Source organism: Sceloporus occidentalis, unplaced genomic scaffold, assembly GCF_023333645.1.
Source record: "Sceloporus occidentalis isolate IW3139 unplaced genomic scaffold, rSceOcc1.0.p SCAF_2, whole genome shotgun sequence".
Taxonomy (NCBI): domain Eukaryota; kingdom Metazoa; phylum Chordata; class Lepidosauria; order Squamata; family Phrynosomatidae; genus Sceloporus; species Sceloporus occidentalis.
This window is the reverse complement of record NW_028316982.1, coordinates 198605542-198627521: the sequence shown is the minus strand read 5'-3', so window position 1 is coordinate 198627521 and position 21980 is coordinate 198605542. Positions and strand designations below refer to the sequence as shown.

At 40.1% G+C, this 21980-nt stretch overlaps 1 protein-coding gene across 1 annotated transcript in view; it reads left to right on the top strand.

The window, feature by feature from the left end:
- PDE9A (phosphodiesterase 9A) overlaps window positions 1-21980 on the top strand; it is a 103691-nt gene that overhangs the window by 8709 nt on the left and 73002 nt on the right. Inside the window, exons 2-4 of the mRNA XM_089511963.1 lie at window positions 5947-6017; window positions 9206-9283; window positions 10826-10869. Coding sequence (XP_089368089.1) covers window positions 5947-6017; window positions 9206-9283; window positions 10826-10869 — 193 coding nt within the window. The remainder of the gene's footprint in view (window positions 1-5946; window positions 6018-9205; window positions 9284-10825; window positions 10870-21980) is intronic.

Here is a 21980-nt window from a genome sequence, read left to right as displayed (position 1 = left end):
GGATAAGTAAATGCACTCGCACAAGACCTCTGTGTGGTTAAGATATCTGTAAAATCAGGCTTCCTAATTGCTAACTTCAACATAAGCAGCTGCTCACATGAAGGATCTGTTTTGCAAATATCAACACTCAATATATAGATGAGGGTGGTACTATTCTGTCCAAATTATTCTGTGGGTTGTAAGTGAGAATAGTATGGCTTTCAGTCCATATGTGCAACCTGTGAAGGGGCTCCTGTTTGTGCTGCCAGATCACACTTTTTAAAGCTCCTGGGGCTGCGGGCACATTAATGGCATGGTTTTGCTCCAAGCAGCTACCTGGTACACACATCCTCCATTGACTGTGGTTTGGAGAGCAAATGGGCCATCAACCTAGATAGTGTACCTCCTCAAACTCAATGCAAATTGAACTGCCAGACACCAGACTTAATCAAATGTGTTGTAGTCTACTTACATGAGGTATGTCTTCAGAGACCTAGCCATGTTAGTCTGGAATATCAGTATGCAAAAGGATCTTGTAGCACCTTTGAGATTGAGCAGAAGACGTAGCAGAAGCTTCTGTATACATGGTCTGCTTCCTTAGATCCATGAGATATGTCTATGAGGGAATCTTCTCTTAGATCATTTTTTGTACCACTTTAACTTGCATAAGTGTCTTTAAAAGAGATGTGACATTTAGACATCCTGCCAAGGATCTCAATGAAGCCCCTGGTTCTACAAAGTAACTTCCCTCCCCACCAAAGAAAGCTTTGACCCCAAAATGGATAATTATAGGAATATAGGATACTGCCTTACACTGAATCAGACTATGGGTTCATCTGGTTTGATACTGTCAACTGTGACTGGCAGTGTCTTTCTAAGGTTTGAGGTAGGATTGCCCCACCACAGCCAGTCCTCTGTTGAGATCCCTGATATTTCACTGTGGCACTCCAGCTAAATGCAGGCATACATCAGCTAACAAGAGCCTCTGACAAAGAAGTTCCTTTTTACAAAGTCTTTTTGTCCAGTCTCCTCCTATGTCCTTGTCCTCTGTCAAGCTGGAGTATCAGCACTGAGAGGATGGTGAAAAGCGGCTGGTGAAACATAGACCTTCAGTGTCAGGTTGCAGTAGCATGCCTGCAGTAAACAATGAAATAAAGCTTGAGCTGGGAAAGAATGGGATTCTTCTCTAACTTGTCCTGCAGTCCCTGCCTACATCAGTGAAGGTAAACAGCAGGTGCCTCCAGAATGCCTTCGCATGTAGGAGCAGCAAAACAGAGAGAAAAGGGCAGGCCAGAGTAGCCTGCCTTACCATCTATGCCCAGTAAGTTATATATTTGGCCACCATATTGTAATCATTACAAAAATTATTTTAAAAAATAAAGGCGGGAGAAGGGGGAAGAATCATCCCTGGATGCATTTTGGAAGAATCATTCAAGTGGTCTCTAGAAGATGCAAAATGTTTTTGTTTACTTACACAAGGCTTAAGAAGCTCTCCTGCAATGGAAGGTTTCTAGCATCTTCATGTTTTTTAAAGTCAGACATGGAATGTCTGAACATAGTTCTTGCAGTGTAGACATTTCCCTTTAAAAGCTAATTGCAATACTACATTCTGTGTTGGGAGCATACGTGAACTAAAAATAACAAAACAAGGAGGGATGTTTTTTCAGGTGACTGCTTTCTTTTCTGGGACTGACAAAAGCTCTTTAGAATATTTTATCATTTGTTTGTTTTGTTTTTAAAGAATCCTACAGTGCCTATCCTGAGGTGCTTTCAAAATGCAGTGAGTGTTTTATGAACCACGATGTTTACCTAGGCAATTTGCAAAATTGCACAGTTAGAGAAGACTAACAAACTTTTATTAAATTGCAGTGTAGCATCAAGATAGGTATGGTAATAAACTAACAACAATAAACTAACATTGGCTTTACTTAGCTATTGTTTGCAACAACAACAAAAGAGAAACGTCTGCTAATTTTATTACCCCTTTCAGTTTGGTGCTTAATTAATCAGGGTAACTATCTGACTTCCATTTGTTCCCAATTATATTGTCATATCCCAGCTATCGTGCATTCGTTTTGTTCAATGGTAATTGATTTCAAGGTTCGATGGCCCTGCGTATTCTACAAGTTCATTCTAAGTTCAACAGCAATAACATCAGATTTCCATTGACTGAATTCACCAACCATTAGCTAATTGGTGACATTCTGGCAGCCTCTCCCTTTGCTCTGACAGTTCTCCCTCACACCATTATTTGCTGTGATTTTGTTTCCTGCTACGATTTTAGACCAATCTGAATCTAATCTATTTAACCTGAAATAAAAGGTTATTTTCTATCTATGAAGCTAAATAAGAAAACAAGACTTGGCCCCTGTGATTCTCAGAACAGCCGTTGTCAAAAAATGCAAGGGCATTGTGAAAGGTGACAAAAATTGATAAAAATAATTTGGGGGCTTATTTTGGGAATTTTTTAGTAGAAAGGTTAGGAAAGAAGGAATGAATAGTATCAAGCATATAATTCAGTCACTAGGTGGCACTGGATTTCATTATATCTGGGTGGAGTCAAGAGTTGCCCGGTGTTATGTTCTTGTTTGAGACAAGAAAAAGATTACCTACCTTCCTGAAAGTGAGCATCTTGAAAACCCAGGTTAATTTGGCAATTTGGGCAAACTCAGCAACTTAACCAACCATTAGTGCTTCAGTCCCTTTCCATGTCTGAATGTATAATATTCTTCTGTTGTTTTCATATATCTAAGAAGTAATACATATTTACCATCCAATTTTTTTATCTCATAATACCCAGAAAAAGCATTTCTGGTGACACTGCAAAATCTACTTTTAAAATATTTTGAATTAACATATACATCTTAGAGCAGTAACCTTTCGCTTTCTTCTAAGTCCACCATATATGAAGAAAGGGGCCCTTCTTACCTTGATAACCCTAGCATTGATTTGAAGCATTCTTAGGCTGCATCCACACTGCAGAAATAATTTGATTTGACACCACTTTCACTGCCATGGCTCAATGATATGGAATTCTGAGAATAGTAGTTTGTTGTGGCACTGCTTTGGTGCCACAACAAACTACAATTCCCAGAATTCCATAACATTTAGCCATGGCATTGAAAGTGGTGTCAAACCGGATTATTTCTGCAGTGCAGATGCAGCCTTGGACATTTTCCTACAACTTACTTGGAGCTAGATGCTATCTGTATATCATCTTACATGTTTTCTTTTAAATTATTCACAAGGTAAATTTTGTATGTTTAGTTTACATTTCCCCCCCATATATCCATTTGAATATTATGCCAAAATTTTGGACCCACCTTATCATATAATTTTTTATAGGTTCATCTTCTGTCTCTAGTTTCAAAAGATATTTATAGACTTTTTAAATTGCATAATTGCCATTCTTACACAATTCTAAGTAGAACACATTTTCTCCAACCTCTATGGCTAAATCTCTCTTATCCTAATTAAATCTCTCCTCACGTTGCATATAAGCAAACCAATTAAGATCTTTGCCTTTCTTGAGAAGCATCTCTCTTGACTTCCACTCCCAAATGTCTTGTTCCAGATACAAAAGCTCATCATAAAATAACCATCTCTGATATATAACCTGTTCTTCCTGAAAAATGCTTCTTGTAGTGAAGTAGCTAATATTATCTTAGGAAAAAGTCTCTGCTTATATTTATACCAAATTCACAGAAGAGGCTTTCTAATACAATGATTTTTAAATTCATCATGTGCCTTAATTTTATAACCATGCCACCCAAATCTTAAGTCATGACCTTCAAGTTCCAAAAGTCTCTCATCTCTAAGCAAAATCCATTCCTTCAGCAACACAAAACAACTTTATAATTGGAAAGAGCAGTCAATTTATTTTCTTCTTCTGAAGTCATATTTTTAGTCAACAGTTTTGTTTTATCACAGTTCACCTTAAATCCAGAACATGCCCCAAATACCGTAGTCTTCATTGACTCCAGTGGATTTTGTATCATCATCACAAGATCATCCAGATAAGCCCTCAATTTATACTCTTCTTTTTTTACCTTCACTCCACAGATTCCATCAGCTTGTCTAACATCTCTAAGTCCCCAACACCAAAATATAAAGCAAAGGTGAAAGGAAACATTCTTGTCTGGTTCCCTTTTGTATCTCAATTGGTGTTCTGGTGTCAAATGAAAGTTTTATCATCAACAGGATTTCATATAAACATATCATTCAAATTTGTTCAGAATGGAAGTTGGAAGGACTGATTACTAATATGCTCTGACATCTCTATGTGTATTTCCATCATATCCTTGGGTGTATACACCACCTATAAAATTGTAGCACGTTGATACCATTTTAACTGCCATGTGTCTATCCTACATAATTCATCGTTTGGTGAGGAATAGTTGCAATTCAGAAAGCTGTAGTTCAGGGAACAGAGGACTAGAGCTCTGTAGCACACAACGTGAAGTATCTCACCAAACTACAGATCATAGGTTTGCCTAGGATGAAACCATGACTGTCTGGGAATGCTGCCAACACACACTCATATGGCTGATAAGAGCCTGCTCGGCAAAAGGTAAACACGCCGAGCTGCCAAGAAGCAGTTCCTCCAGCCAAACGAAGTCCGAAGAAAGTAAGCCACAAGCCAGCCCAAAGTTCAGGACTATAGAGAGCACTACTACCAGTCCAGTCCAAGGTCAAGAATTCCAGAGGGTTGGTCTGATCTGAGGTCAAGGATTCAAAGGCAGTCAAAGGTCTAGGAGGCAAGGCGTCAGATCCAGCAGCATTCACTTAATGAGAACCAATAGTCTCTGACAAGAGAGCTCAGCGTCTGCCAGGTGTCTTATATATAGTTTCCTTATCACAGCTGCTGATTGCCTAATGAACATTTCTCAGTAAGCCTCTTGGAACACTGAAGGCATGCCCTTTCTGGTCTCCTCTGGCTAAAGGTAGGAACCTCAGTGCTCTGCTGCTCTATGTCTCCCAAGTCTGGCACTTCTACTGAGGCAAGGCTGGGCTGCTGAGCCCCAGGTTCCACTGGAGGAGATCCCACAGAGCTAGGGTCTGACTGAACCAAATCCGCTAGGGCTGGGAGAGCAGAGCCCCAGTGGGACCTGGCAGGGCAGAACTGGGGCCTGGCAAAGCCTGAGGTTCCTCCTGCACCTGAGGAGCCAAGTCCTACTCCTCATCCTCCTCGTCCTCATCATGGCTGGCCATGACAATGACAATTGAAATGGTATCAAACTGCTGTAACTGTGAACTGTGGATATACCTCTGTACAGATGTCATTTTAAGAGCAAAGGCTTCTGGTGGCTTCCATGTCAGTAGGATGGAGGATCCACTCCAGTTTATAATCCAGACATTAAATAAACCCCCCATTCCATTTAATCCTATCCCCCAAATAGCTTCAACATGCTGGATTGTGTCCTCACAACAGAATAAAACCCTAGAATGCATTCATTTTCTTTCAGACATGGAAACCAAGAATCAACTCATGCTGAAATAGGTTCACTTTGTCCTATCCATCTGTCATAAACATATAAACACACACACACACAAACACACACACCTTTGGTTTTTTTAAAATGTATCTCACTTCTGCTAGTTTTGTCATATTCAGTTTGTGAGTGTGCATTTAAAGAACATATAGGTCTAATTCACACTAATCATATTTATGGATTGAGGTATTGTTATCTATCAAGTATTTGAACAACATTACTCTCCTATTAATATGATTTGGGGGGGGGGGGGGGATTGGCTTAGACTCTCAAATTATTTGTTCTTTTCCAGACCTCAAAAAGCAAGCATAGAAGGATGGGAAATGGATTGCATTCAGAATTATAAAAAATCAGATATATTTAAGTGGGAAATGACCTTAAAAATTAGTACCATATCTACAGGATGTAGTTAAAAATTGCTCTTGGAAAGTTTCCTTCTTCAGCTTGTTTTCTTTGCTTCTGTTTCTTTTGGAAGGTGGCCTTCAGTAAATATTGCAACTCAAGAGATATTATGGACCTTTTCTGCATTGCAACTGGTTTACCAAGGTAAAAATTCTTTTCTCATGTAATTCTAATCTTCGTTTATGCTAAGGATGTTATGTTTCCAAAGTAATCCCAGCTCAACCATCTAAACCCACTGTATGATCTTGGGCAAGTCACACTTTCTCAGTCTAAGAGGAAGGCAAAGGCAAATCCCCTCTGAATAACTCTTGTCAAGAAAACTCTGTGATAGAATTGTCTTAGGGTTTCCATAAGTAGAAGATGACTTGAAGGCACACAACATTATCACATTATATTGTTATAGTGTTATTATTCCATTTAACTGCTATGACTGCCTCCTGTGGGATTTTGGGGTTTGTAGTTTAGTGAGGCCTAAGAGCTCTCCTGATGAGAAATCTAAATGTAAATCCCTAAACTACAAATCCCAGGATTCCACAGGAGGCAGCCACAGCAGTTAAAGTGGAAGAACAGCACTATAACAGTGTAGTGTGATAATGTCCATAAATGCATACTAAGTATATACTTAGTAAATGTCTGCAATATAATGGGTGTCACAACACATGAAAAGCTTGCAGAGTTTGCCACTACTTAATGCTGCATCTGCACTGACAAATTAATGCAGTTTGACACCATTTCACTGCCTTGGCTCAATGCTATGGAATCCTGGGGTTTGTAGTTTGTTGGGGCACTAGAGCTCTCTGACAGAGAAGGCTGAATATCTCACAAAATTACAGATCCAAGGATTCCATAGCATTGAACCGTGGCAGGTAAAGCAGTACCAAACTGTATTATTTCTGCAGTGAAGATGCACCGCAAGTCTATTGGTTCTCAGATATCTCTGAATTCTGTCAACAATGTGTACAAAAGCAGAAGAATTCATCCCATTAATACCAGTGGCATTGATTTCAGGTTGAGAGGCTCATGGGAAAATGAAACGGCATGTGTATGTATCCTGTTCTTTGGGCAGGTTAGGTTGACTGTTTGGCTCCAGTTGCTGTAGTACTCTAGTGCAGAAGCCTTATTAATTTTAGCAGAATATTCATTGGTAGAATACTTCAAATGTTGAATCAGTGAGCTGCATATGAGTCATACTTAACCTTCAGGATTTGTTTATCAACATTATGTAAAACGTTAATAAATGACTTAAGAGGTTCATAAGTGTCTACTAACTTTGCAACAGAATCATCTTGATAACTGGATTAGTACCATGTGTCTAATGTCTCTTAGATATGCTGTTCACCTTTACAAGATGCAATGATCTCATGGAAACCCTTTTCAAAACTGCATTCATACTGAAAAGTATGCCCCATTAAAAAAAAGCCTTCTGCAATTCTAATCAAGTCAGTGTGTTTTGCTGCTGTTAACGACATGTCTGATTTCTATCCATAAATATAGGTCAAACATTGTCACCAGTCTGTGCTTGCACTCTGCTGACAAAGAAGTTTTATTTAACAGTCTAAGCCATCCACAAAGTGCATAAAGAAACCCACTTTTCTTAGAAATATCACAAATTCAATCAATTGTTGTTAAATTTTTTGATTGAGAGGAGCAAGATTTAACCTTCCTGGCAACTACTGCACATTGACCTAGAAAACAGCTCCACCTGGTTAGATGTGTGTTTTCTGATTGTAGAAAATACTTATTATATGCTCAGAAACACTGTTTGACAGAAAACCTGATGGAACAAGGGAAATATTAATAATGCTGTTATTCCCTGAGCTGAAATGATATAGTTCTATTGTTCTAGGTTTGAAAAGGACCTAGTTTTTATATGATCTTTACCTAGCACCTTATAGATATCCTGCCTTTCTCTCAGTGCAGGACCCAAGGCATCAAGTATTACATCTCAAATAGGAACCAACACTCGCCTGCAATGCAATGCACATACAACTGCCATTTTGCAAAATACATCCATAATGAGGAATAGTTTAGAGGGGAAATGCTAAGAACAAAGCTTGGAAAGTTACCTTTAGAAAGCTAGTTAGAATTATTTAAAAAGACCCCAAAAGTAGTGAATTATCACAATGGTAACAATTATAAAGGAATTTGGTCGTTACCTGTTTCTTAAAAGGAGATCTCATAAATTGTTGCTTATGATTAATTAAAAAAAATAACTGAACTCTACAAGCCACTGGACTGGGACAGATAAAATACTTTCCTGGCAATCATCCTACTGTTACCTGAACACCCACATCTGAGCATGAGATACACTACAAGATACGTATGAACTGTGTGATATTCCTCTGCCACTATAAAAGTAATAAACAGTTGCAGTTACACTTCTGGCAAGTTACAGTCATAATACAACTTTATTCTACTTTCAATAATGTGGGAAATAAATAAATTACTGATTAATAAATGAATAAATGAATGAAATTATGTCATTTATCACTAGTTACTTCTCATTTCTGTCTTGAGGAAATGTATCCTGTTTTAATCGGCAGATGCTAAAGCCAATAATACTAAAGCCATTGCATTAATATCAGCCTTGATGTTACTGCTATTTTGCAAGATCCAGCCACACACAAATTTGTACACGTGAACAGCCGATAGAGAGACAATGAACCACTTTGCAAACATGCACAAAAGAAAAGAATACAACATTCGTAAAAAGTTATCTACCTGGCCAATGCTTGAAGTGAACTAGTAATACCCTGGAACCAGATTGAAGCCTAGGGTTGGTAACTGACTATTGGTAATGCATTCATTCTAACTCTTTACATCTGAATGTGATGGCACAGAGCAGTTCTGCATATTGTTACACTTGGGCAGTTTTCAAAGAGAATACGACAAATTCCTGAAAGTAATGTCTTCTCATTGGCCACTGAAGCAGCTGACTGTTGGATACAGAAAGACAGATTTATTTCATAGATATTACTTTCACATATAAGGGGATGAGTGCTCAGTACTAGCATGTCACCATAACCAGATTCCAACATTTCATTTTTGTCAGGATCAAGAAGTGTGTCAGATTAATATTTCTTCCTTCCTTTAGCCTTTGCCTGAAATGTTTTAAGCGTCTTTTAGCAGCATTCATCTGAGCATTCCCAATCTTAAAAATATCTGTCATTTCCCACTTTCCCTTCCCATGTTCAACTTCAGTTTGATTTGTAAAAAGACCCCAAAAAAAACCAACTTTAGGCCTTGCCATGAAGTTTATGAGGAAGCACCAAGAGACTTCTATCATAGCTTGATGCAGTTAAATAAATAGAGCTTTAAACTTTGTCTTCCAGGAATACAACCATTTCACTCTTCACAGCTGATGACTGCATGGTATCTATTGATCCTACCATGCCAGCAAACTCAGAAAGGCAAGTATATTTTCTTATAACTAAGGAAAAGCCCAGAGAAATATTTGTGAATACTCAGTAGATGTATTTTTATTTTTTTCACACACATGAGATTTATTTGGCATGCCTGGCATAAGAGAACATGCAGTGAGAGTCAGCAAAATTCCTCATACTTTTGCAATTCTAAGGATCCTTTTAAATTTTAAAAATCACATATTATTAGATCATGTGTATTCATGTGTGAGAAAAAAAGTGCTGCAAGAATTGGTTCGTAAAGGGGAGAGTATTTTTCCATCCCACTCTGCTGCTTCCTCTGGAACTTGAGAGCTGTTGATATTTCATAAGTTTCTTTAGACCTTTACTAGAAGAAATAAAGCAAATTATTATGCATGCTGCCATTTTTGGAAAAGCGTATTCATTAATGAGTAGTCTAAGGTTTTCCTTTTCCAAAAGTTTTTTTCAACTTTCACTTATGTTCTATCATGCTCCTGTGTCCACCCCACCCACCCTCTCAGAGGTGTATCCTGAAAGCTATAATTTTCTTCCCTACCCTTTGTTCTAGGATGTATCTACATTGTAGAAAGGATACCATTTGACAAGCGCTGCATCTCCATCCTATGGAATCCTAGGATTTTTACTTTTACACGCCCTTTTGCTTTCTCTGCCAAAGAGTGATGATGCCTCACAAAACTACAGATTCCAAGATTCTGTGGGATGGTGCTGGGGCATCCTACAGAACTGCATTATTTCCACTGTGCAGATGCACCTCTAATTAGGGATGCCATATCCCACCTGTAGGTGGGACAATCCCTCTTTGGGCGGTGCCGACCCGGTCCCGGTCCGGTTTGGCGCCAAAACAGGGACGGCACCACCCGCGGCCACCTCCGCCCCCGCGCACGTCGCGGGGGCCTCCAAGGCCTCGCTGAGGCCTAGGAGCGCTCTCCGCGGTCGGAGCTCCAGCCGCAGAGACGCTCCCTCCCAGGCCCCAGCAAGGCCTTGGAGGCGGCTCCGCGATCGCGGAGTCCTCCAAGGCCTCGCAGGGGCCTGGGAGGAGGAGGAGGCCACTTGCCACCACGGCGATGGCCGTGATGACGGGCGGCCCCCGCGTCCCTTCCCGGCCTGAGAGGAGGCCGAGGCTTCCTCCCAAGCCAGGAAGGAGGACAAGGTTTTCAAATGTAGGACTTTTTTTTAATTTCCTGGCCAGGAAATTTTTTAAAAAAGTCCTACATTTTTAAACCTTGTCCTACATTTTTCCCGGTTTGGAGGTCCTCAGGTATGGCAACCCTACCTCTAATCTAACCTATTGCATCCCAGACAAGAAAGCAGCTGCTGCACTTGAGTAGGAGCTGCAAAACATTGTATGTTGTCAGCATTGTTTCAATATAGAAGGTCCACTGTGCTTGAATTGGGGGCTCCGATGAAGCAATCATAAATGTGTGTTCTTTTTCCTGACTAACTTTTGAGCACAATAAGTTTCCCAAGTAGTCCTCCTTCCCACATTTTATGCTGGTGACATCAGTTGAAAGTACACATTTTCATTCTTTATCCCTTTTTTGGCTGTAGGACTCCATACAGAGTAATACCAGTGGCTACAGAAAAACGAACAGGTAAGGGATTTTCTACATGATTAAAACACTCCTCTCATTCAATTCAAATAGAATGTGATCCCTCCACATGAAATTCAGAGGAATATGGGCCTCAAACTCCACAGAAACAGGAATTGTGGTTTTTACCAGGGTATCCACAAGGGTCCTTATCGAACATGTGGTCATCCATCTGAATTCACATGACTGCCCATTTTCAGCAGAAGGAGGGAGAATAGATGCAAATTTGTGCAGGAAAGTGAAGGCAATTAAGTGCTGATGTGAATGTGAGAAAATCCACATTAATTCACCTAATACACTTACATGTAGACTAGCTCACAACATTCTTTTAGAATCAAAAGTGATTTGAGCACATTTCTTGCATTGGTAAATCTGGGGCTATTTCACATTACACAAAAATAGCACTATGATTCCACTTAAATTGCCATGGCTGCATCCTCTTGAATTCTAGGATTTGTAGTTTGGGGAGGCATTAGTGCTGTCTGGCTGAGAATTCTAAATGCCCTTCCCTATACTACAAATCCTAGGATTCCACAGAATGGAATTTATTTGAATGGGCCATTGAATAAAGTTTCACCTAGAGGTAAACCCAGAATAAATTAGGTGCTGTTAAATCAATAGATTGTGAAAATTTTCTGCAAATTTTACACTCAAATGATTGTCATGGTGCAATTGCTCGTGAATTGGCTGCCAGAGTTTAAACAGATGGCTTGAATAAAATGACTTCAACAACACTGATGCCAGTTAGTTACGCTTTACACTCTTCTTGAACTTAAAGAAGAAGAATTTGTATTCATGTCCCATTGAAATAAATGATCACAGTTAAGATCAAGCCTAGTAAAACTTACTCTGGATCTGTGGCCTTACGGATTGTATCCAATTTTGTGCTTCCACCAGTAGGGACAGTGATGCCTAATGGTTCCCTATTTAGTGAGGTGATTAATTTACTCTGGGCCTCAGTACAAACTTTAAGGGAACAACCCAAGGTACAAAAGTACTCAAGTAGAAAAAAAATCAAATTTAGGTAGCAAAACACACACGCAAAATTGCTTGTGGCAGACATGTACCATATTTAAATAGGTGAGTGTTCCATATAATAATCACAGAAATGCCCCTGACCCTTTTACCATGGGCCAATCTCTGTCTTATTGCATCAAAATGTCCTATATGGTTTCCTAGCATGAAATATTAATAAATCCTTTGGGGTTCCTAACTGGAACATTTTTTTTACAAATTAAGTCAGGAGGAACCTCTAGTATATTGAAGAAAGAATTATGTTCTATTAAGGGGGAAAGTGGGCAGTAAAGAAACAGTACAGTGAAAGCAAGGGCTTGCTAACAAGTTACTGGAATGACATGTGAAAATTGTGAGGATAGTTAAGAAAAGCTATGTTTTTCATAGTCCCAATCCAGAGAAAGTTAGCTACATTTGTGTTTCATTGAAATCAATGGAACTGGGTTGCTCTGAATCACAAGCACAACTAGCTCTTTTTGTATCAGGATCATTATATTTTACTTTTATATCTTCAGTCTATCAATTTTTTTAGACTGTAAGGCTGAAGTTTTTATATTCAAGAGAAAACTGATACGTTGAGGATTTCATCTGAGAAGGAAAAAAAGGCCTATTCTCACAGGATTCATAATTTAATCACTAAAGTTCCTAAGAAGGAAAACAGATGGAACAGGAGAAAACAAAAGGGTTAGCGTTTCACAGACAGTTCTCATTTCAGAGGCAGTTAAATGGCAGCTGTGCTTTCTGCCCAACTAAGAAAATGCAAGAGGAGAAGACTAATAAGGTCAGATGCCAATGGAGGCAACTTTGATGCAGAAAATCAATTGCGGAATGATTTTTTAAAAAAATTGAATAGCAACACTAACAAGAGGGAAAACCAGTGGCCTGTGAGAGTGTGTGGTTGCACTGTAACTCCCCTTATATCTGATCATTAGTCATGCTGGCTGGGCCTACTGTTGGAGTTCCACAACAACTGGAAGACCACAGGTACCCCACCCTGCTCCAGGGTAATGCATTGGCACATTATTGTTGTTTATTTTTATTTAATTTTTATTTAGCATTTGGCCTTGTTAGCTTGGGTTTTTTTTTTACCCTATTATTCTTTGCTTTCTCATTTCTGTACGGCTGATAATGGCCTCTTTCACACCATAGAGTCTTAACACTTGGATACCACTTTAACCATGACAGCCAGCATGGTGTCATGATTTGAGCACTGGACTACAATTCTGGAGATCAGGGCTGGGTTCTTCACTTGGCCATGGAAATTCAAATGGTTGACTTTGGGCAAGTCACACACTATCAACCCCATGATAAGTTTGCCTTACAGTCACCATAAACTGGAAATGACTTGAAGGCACACAACAACAACAAACCACTTTAACTGCCATGGCTGCAATCCTGGGATCCATAGATTGGTGAGACACTAGAACTCTCCAGCTGAGAAGTTTAAACGCCCCAAGAAATAACATATCCTTGACTTCCATTGGATACAGCCATGGCAAATAAAAAGGTAATTGCATAATGTGAATGTCTAGGCAGGAGTAAAGATGTGAAAGGCTAGCACAACAATAGCATAGCCACATCATACCCAGGGCCTGTGAAAGTTACTTTTTGGGGCACTGTTCCCAGAACCTCCCTCCCCCAACACCATGGACACTGGCAAAACATCCCCAGAGAGATTGCAAAGGGCAAGTGAAGTGTGCTGCTCCATCTCCTCACCCTTGTCACAATTTGCACATTTAGAGGAGGCTGTAGCAAAAGGAAAGGAAAGCAGCAGCGGAGGCAGGGAACTTTAAGAGTCAATAGTGAAACTCCTGCAAGTGTGTGGAACACAGCAGTTGTTGAGCAATGGGAACCGTTGGAGCCAACCCTGATGGTTTTTTAAAAATCCTTAAGAAGCAGCACCAAGCAAAGAAACCAGCTCTGAAGAGTGAAAACAGTGGAGGAGGAAGCAGTGAACTTCTATTCTCTAATGGAATTTGGGGTAACAGATTAAAGACATCAAAGCATGGGTTGCTTGCTGCTCTTCTGCAGAGCATTAGCTTATGGTAATAACTTGCCAATTCACTGCACCATATCTGCATCCTACCTGGAAGCATTGTGTAACATCAGCTACCCAGTGTCAAGCCTGTGTCTTTCTGGCTAGCATGTAAAGTTATAAAGTGACAGAAAACAGACACGACAGCAAGTGATCTCCAGGGAAATGACTAGGGAATGTTGGATGAGCATAGACTTATACAGCTACTGGTAGGCAGCTTATGTGAGACATGCAGAAAACATGGATCCTTATAGATGTGCCAATTTATTGTGCTGATTATAAGCAGGATTTCAAAGAAATCTCACAGAGTTGGTTTAATAATTCACGAAATAGCATTTCACTCCTCTGCCAATTTCCCAAGCAGATACCAGGACTAAATTGCTCAATTACATCAAGACATAACACCTTTCTGCTAGGTTTTTAGGACCAATTGTCTCTCTGCAAGAAAAGTTTTTCTTGTATTCCCCTTTTCTATGATGTGAGCTTTTTTTTGCAACTATGCCAGGGAAAGTGTGGAGGCAATCAAAATACCTTCATTGACTTCTCTGCTTCTTGGTCTTTTGAAGTACTGCTCTGCATTTCAACCTGAAACAAGTGAACCAGCCATAAGTAGTTATAAAAATGAAAAACCAGGAGGTCAGAGAAGTGCTTAGTGGCAGGGAAAGAGGCCCCAATTCTTGTGCCTTGCGCTTTTCTACAACATTTAATCTGTTGTTGCATTTGAATTAGTAGGCTTGTATCTATAAAAAAGATTATCTTTTGGTGATGTTACCCAATAAGGTCACTATCACCACATTTGGAAGCTGAATTTATCCAGAGATAAATACTCAGCCATGTTATAAATCAAGCATTGTTTGTCCAAGAAAACAAGGTTCAATAGGTGCACAAGCCAATCAGCCAAGCCACTGGGGAAGGAGTAAATTTTGAAATACAGGCTGTAATTATGACACCCTTTGGTTTCTGTGAGTTTTGGACTTCAGTTACCAGAATCCCTCACTGTGAACCATGTTACCTAGTGTTTCTGTGAACTGAAGTCTAAAGCAGCTGGTGGACCAAACATTGAGAACCACTGCTCAATCACAAACCCCCTCTGAAACAACTCCAAAATGCAGACAGCTGTGTTGATCTATCTCTGGGGCTGTGCAGACTGCCCCTTTTACAGCTAGACCAGTGCCACGGCAGCCACATGCCATGGACCCAATCTGGCCTTTGCAGGGCACAAAAAAGACCCACAAAAGTGGCTCCTTTTTCTGTCCTGCAAAGGGCATGATAATAATATAATAAATAATAATAAATTTTATTTCTACCCCGCCCTTCCATGGAAATGATCAGGGCGGCTTACAAAATTTATAAAAAACATTTCAATACAGATTAAAAATTCAATATAACAATTAAAACCATTACTACAAAAAACAGGAACAGGAAACAGTGGAGTAGAAAAATACACATATCAGGGGCAGAGGAAGAATGCAAAAAGGTACATCGATCCAGGGTCAGAAGGGAAAAAGGGGCAGGAAGAATAGACAAACAAATTAAGGTGGGAAGGCCAGCCGGAATAGATATGTTTTCAGCTGTTTTTTAAAAACAGCTAATGAGGCGGCGGAGCGAAGCTCTGCAGGGAGCTTATTCCAAAGTAGAGGGGCAGCAGTAGTAAAAGCCCTCTGTGAGGTCCGGGTAAGGTTAGACCTAGGGACCTCCAACAATTTAGTCCCGGATGTTCTGAGTGTGCGGGGTGGATTATATGGGGAGAGGCGGTCCTCCAAGTACCCTGGGCCCAAGCCATTTAGGGCTTTATAGGTCAAAACCAACACCTATGATAGCCATAGCACTGCAGCTTTACGTGTGGACACAGCACCAGAGGTGCACCATGACACCATGCACCATGTGGTGTGGTGTGTGGCATCACACCACTCTGGGGACAAAGCCAGGGTGTCATATGTACGCCATGCCTCAACTTCCCCCCCGCCAGGCTGGCCTTTCCCACTGATGTGCACAGCCCCTCTGTCTGTCTGTCTGTCTGTCTATACGTTAATCTCCACATCTTTTGTAAAGCTAATGGGTCTTGCTCACTTCAGACAAAGTTGTCCCATATTTTCCATTACACCAGGGATAGGTAATAAGAGTTCATTGTTGGTAGGAAACTTCATTTCGTTTTGAACTAATCTGGGACATATATCTAAACTGAAGGAATAGTAGAGTGCAGGATAGTAAGATGCAATATCATTTGTTGTTATGTGTCTTCAAGTTGCTTCAGATTTATGGCAATCTTGGCAAGATTTGTTCAGAGGGAGTTTGCCTTCAGAGCACAATAAATCAGCACAATAAATTGGCACATTCTCAGAGGCTGAGAAAATGTGACTTGCCCAAGGTCACTCAGTGGGTTTTCATGGACAAGCAGAGATTAAAACTGTTCCTCAGAGCTCAAACCACTACATATGCTGGGCTGGCTCTCCACATCACACTGACTTTGCTAATAAAAAGTCCTGGATCAGCCCCAGGAGCCCTGGCTCCACTACATGCTGACCATGTTCTTTAGAGTTAGGCCCTTAATCTTAATAAATTCCATGTAGATCACCGAGTATCAGTGAGCTCCAACACCAGCCAAATCCAGCTGCTCTGTAAATGCAGTTGCATACATTTGCCAACGCCTTTCCCTTAATCTTGATGAAACTACTCTCACTGATTACTGTGAAATGTGTGTCCAGACCACCCAGCTGCAAAACCTTTTGTTTGTAATTAATGCTTCTTTTTGAGTTATTCCCTTGGATATTTTTTCTTGGAAATAATTTATGCTGTTGCTGCCTCACTTTCTTGTTCCCATTATTCGGGGGGGGGGGGGGGGTCCATATTGATTTTTTAAAAAATATGCTTTTGTTTATTAATAATTGCATGATTGGAGGCTGGGATTTGCAATTCCCAGGACAGCACAGTAATATGTGCACTGCTGTGCTCTCAGCACATATGTGCCAATATTTGAAGCTGAGAAAGACCTCCTGGGAAACAGATGTGTTGTTACCCAGAATTCCCCATGGAAGTTTATAAAGACAGAGCAGATTCTAGATCAAGTCCCAGCAAGTGTACCCAAAACTACTTGGGATGGACTCAAAGGAATCTTGTTGTGTACATTCCAGTTCTCCCAGTGATGAGAGGTTCTGAGTGTTTCAGTGCTCACACAAATTTGTATTCTTTTACAAGGAGGCCATAGAATCATAGAACTCAGAGAGCCCACAAAGTCCATCCAGTCCAACCCTCCTGCCATGCAGGAACTCACAAGCAATGCACCCCTGACAGATGGCCATCCAGCCTCTGTTATGGTAAGTGGTGTCGCTGAGCCAGGGTACCCACAAAGTCAAAACACAGGGACATTTTGATTATCAGGGATTATAGTCTTATCTGCTCACACAAGCTTCACTGTTCACTCTTATTTAGTTCAAATAGTAGTAGGATGAATTTTCCCAACACATATATATTGTTGCAAGCTCTGCCTGCTGTAATGCAAAGTATTTTGGAATGGCTTGGGCTTGACTGGAAAATGAAGATCCCTTAGCTTTTTTAAAAGCCTACTCCTAGGAAAGATAAAAGCTGCTAGGATTTGTTCCTTTCAATATGCATTAATGTAGCTGCCAGCAGTTTGAGCTTTTCCTTAAGACCATGTCTATGGGAATGGTCACCATGAGTGCCTACATTTCTAAAGTTACTACCAGACTACTGCCTGTGTTTTATTTACAAATATCCAGGCTGAATGTTGCATAGTGTTTCACAGCTTAAACAGACCAACAGGAGCACTCAAATCTTCAAGAACCTCATCTTCACTTTCTGGCCTGGTTCTCCCTCTGAGTCTCAACCTCCAAAATGATTGTTGTTGTTAACTGCTATCAAGTCACTGTTTTTGTTAATTGCTGTCAAGTTGACTTCAACCTATGGTGGTCGTCCAAGTCATACCTTAACATTTCAGGATCTTGTCTAGGGTTGCTCATCCAAGTCCTAGCCTTTTGATTTCTTGACTTCAGTCTCCATTTTGATTAATGACTGAGCCAAAGTTTGGAAAAATCCTGAACTGTTTCAGTGTCTTCATCATCTGTTTTAAAGTTAAATAAATCATCTGTGGTCATTATTTTTATTTCCTTAATGTTCAGCTGCAGACTTTCCCACTCTCTTCCTTGACTTTCTTCAGTAATCATTACAAGTCTTTGCTATTTTCTGCCAGCAGTCTTTGTTGTGAACAATGGAAATTATCACACGAAGGAGGCATTACTGTAAACATTGCTGTTTGCAGATAGGACAAGAATAGGATAAGAGGGCAAGAGTGTGATAATCTTCCGCCCAACTGTGCGAGTAACATGATTTAATGATGATTTAATGAAGGGAGGAGGACACTTGCCTCCCGTGTGATAAAGTCCAATGTTTGATTCAAGATATGGAAACTTTTTACTATTTCTAGTTTGTCATCATCTAGAATGAATTCAATAATTCAATGGAGACATCAACAATCTAAGATATGCAGATGGCACCATACTATTAGAGAAAACATCATAGACGTGGAACAATTACTAAGGAAAGTTAAAGAAGAAAGCACAAAAGCAGGCTTACTGCTGAACATTAAAAAAACCCAAAAATAATGACCACAGAGGATTTCCATAAATTCAGCCTAGATAACAAGGAAATTGTAATAGCTAAAGGTTTTCCATATCTTGGATCAAACATTGATCAGAATGGAGACTGGAGACAAGAAATCAGAAGAAGACTAGGAATGGGAAGAGCAGCTATAAAAGAATTAGACAAGTTCCTAAAGTGTAAAGATATACAGCTGAACACAACAGTCAGAATTGTCCAAGCGATTGTATTCTCAATTACCATGTACAACATGAGAGCTGGACAGTGAAGAAAGCAGATGTGGGGGGGGGGGAATTAATTCATTTGAGATGTGGTGCTGGAGAAGAGTGCTAAGGATACTGTGGATGGTCAAAAGACAAACAAATGGGTCCTAGAACAAATTAAGCCTGAACTGTCCCTGGAAGCAAAGATGACAAAACTGAGCCTATCCTACTTTAGCCACATCATGAGAAGGCATGACTCATTAGAAAAGACAATAATGCTACCAAAGGTAGAAGATGGTAGAAAGAGAGGAGGACTGTACTCCAGATGGCTAGATGCAATCAGGGAGGCCATGAGCCTGAAACTGTAGGATAAGAGAATATGGGGTCTTGGAGATGTCTCGTTCACAGGATAGCCATGAGTCAAGATCGACTTAAAGGCAGTTAACAGCAAGGAATGAATTCATGTAGTTCCATTAAGATTATGTCAAGCAACCCTACCAGTTCAATTACTTTGTCATATCCCAGTCTTCCAGTCAGAAATCAGACAGCTGGAAAATACACCAAAAGAACATCCAGACCAACCCCAGTCCCAGGAGGAGGAGGAGGAAGAGGATTATTGCATAGCAGGACCCATTGTGTCTGTATCATTTTGCCATCCCAGTGGCTTTTGGGAGACATATTTTATAGGTTATACCTCTGCAGTCATACATCTTTATATTATATGGAGATATCCTGCACTGTCTATGGAACTTGCTGCAGCATGTATTTATTAAGAGGAAAGAATGCTGGCACCATATGGCCTCTTGAGAAGAAACTGAAAGAATCTGCTTGGCTCCCCCATTGCAGGTGTTGTATCTACAACATGAGCCTCTGTTGAATGTCATACATTCTTTTGGGAAAAACCCCCATTGATGTCTTACTAGACATCTTGCTGAGAGCCCTACATGCAAAATAAAGTTTATCCACAGTGCAGCCTCAGGGAAACTCTGGAATGCACCCTGCAGCTGTAATCTACTGGTGCGTAGTTGCTGCATTTCACTCAAGAATGTTGAGGGAGGACAGTTCTCACCCACAAGTAAATGAACTTTGAACCTGCTTCCTCAGGTGCTTCAGGAAATATTATATTTCTCTATCCAGGAATATTTAAAGGAAGAAAATAGAAAACTGTGGCCTCCAAAAGGTAGCAGAATAAATTTTAGGTACATCATTCAAGTATGCATATGTAGGGATAAAGTTTTGACTGCAAGTCATATGTAATTCTTCAGTGTTTTTTTTTTTTCTTTTTCTGGTCACAGTATTGCACTATGGCTCCATTCTGAAAAGGATATTTCTGCACTACATGCCATCTCTACACCAGGGATCACATAACAGCATCCCTTGTTGCCCTCTGGAGCAGTGCTTTGCACACTATCTTTGCTGGTCATAAATCTTTGCTGAACTATAGGGTTGTATAAACATCCATCTTCCGTCTCACTGAGCTACAGATGGCGATGATACTGACTCCTAGGGCTACACTCTGGAAAATTACTGCTTGCTGTCAGAGGATTGTTCCACTAAATGAACTAACACAGAATGTTGCAAAGAACAGTCATCCCTTCCATAAATATTTCCATTGTTATGGGGAGTGTGGGGGGAGGACCTGTGGCTCTCCCAGGCAGTATTGCTGCAATGTGTTGTATGTAGAACTACTTTCAAAAAGTATCTGGAAACTTCCATTGGTTCAGAATGAAACAAATGGCTTTCCAGGAATACACATCACCTCTTTTGCACTGCTTCATGGGCCTCTGGTTAAATTCCAGCCCCAGTAGAATCCTGATTTAAATATTCAAATGATACTTGCAAAGAGGGAGGAAGGACATGAGCAAGATAGCTTCACCCCTCTTCTCCCATTCTCAGAACGATTATTCTCCTTTCACTCCTCTCCTGCTCCTGAAATCTTTCCACATGAGACAAAATCCTGATTTTTCAAGTTAATATGCAACTTCCATTGAGATCAAAAAGATGCTCTCTTACTTGTTCCAGCAACTTCTGAGGTGTGATTGGCTCTTATGTAGAAGTGAGTCATCTCTGTAGCCACACTTGGGCTCTGGAAACTCATGCTTAATGTGGTTCATTGCAAAATCTTTGTTTAACTGCAGGCATGAATGGATGCTAGGGTTTTTTTAAACTTTACAAAGTAAAACAAAGCCAGGTTTTGTCAGTCTAGAATTACAGACTCCAATTTCCCCCCTTTTTCTTGATTTACACTGTGCAAAAGTTATACAGTAGACCGCTGGTATCCACTGAGGTTTGGTTCCAGGCCCCCCTGTGGATACCAACATCCCTATAAATTTATTGTCTACTGTCTTGTAGTCTTTTGCATCTCTCTGTGTGAGTGTGCATGCCAACACCTGTAGAAGTGAGAATATAGGAGAAATCGTATGTCATTTGGGGAGGTTTAAGGAGTAGCAGAAGGAGGACTATTTCTTCTTCTTCTTCTTCTTCTTCTTCTTCTTCTTCTTCTTCTTCACCTCAGGCAGCACAATATTTTGGGTAGTCCCTGGCAGTTGCAGAGGTCAGTACAGATTGGACCCAGATGTGTGTGTGTGCAGAATACTTTTGCATCTTTTAAAATTAATTTTTAAATATTTTTACAAACAATTCACACAAACTAAAACATAGCCACGTTTTGTCAGTCTAGAATTATAAACTGCAATCTTTCCCCCTTTTTTGAATTTACAGATCAGCAAAGATCTGTAAATACAGTGGTTATACAGTGGGCCCTTGGTATCCACTGAGGTTTAGTTCCACGACCCCCCGTGGATACCAAAATTCATGGATAGCATTAAATAGAATGCCATAGTAAAATGTTGTCCCTTATATTAAATGGCAAAATCAAGGTTTGCCTTTTTGTAATTTATATTTTTTAAAATATTTTCAAGCCATGGTTGAATATGTAGATAAAGAGTTCACAGATACAAAGGACCAACTGTAATTAATTCAGTAGCACAAAGTCTGGTGCAGGGTAATGAGATGGCTTGCATTCATTCAATAACACTTCTGCATCTTCTGAGGCATTTTAACCTCATAAGGCTACCTCAGTGTCATGACATCCAGTCTGTGGGTGGCTATTGTGTGATGTGCTAGAGGAAAACAGTGATGTGTTCAGTTTATGCTACAATTCCACATACAATCCAAAATTTGGAGATTTTCTAGTATATGAAAAAAGCATTGGCCAAACTGGCTGAGGATTGTGGGAATTGTAGTCC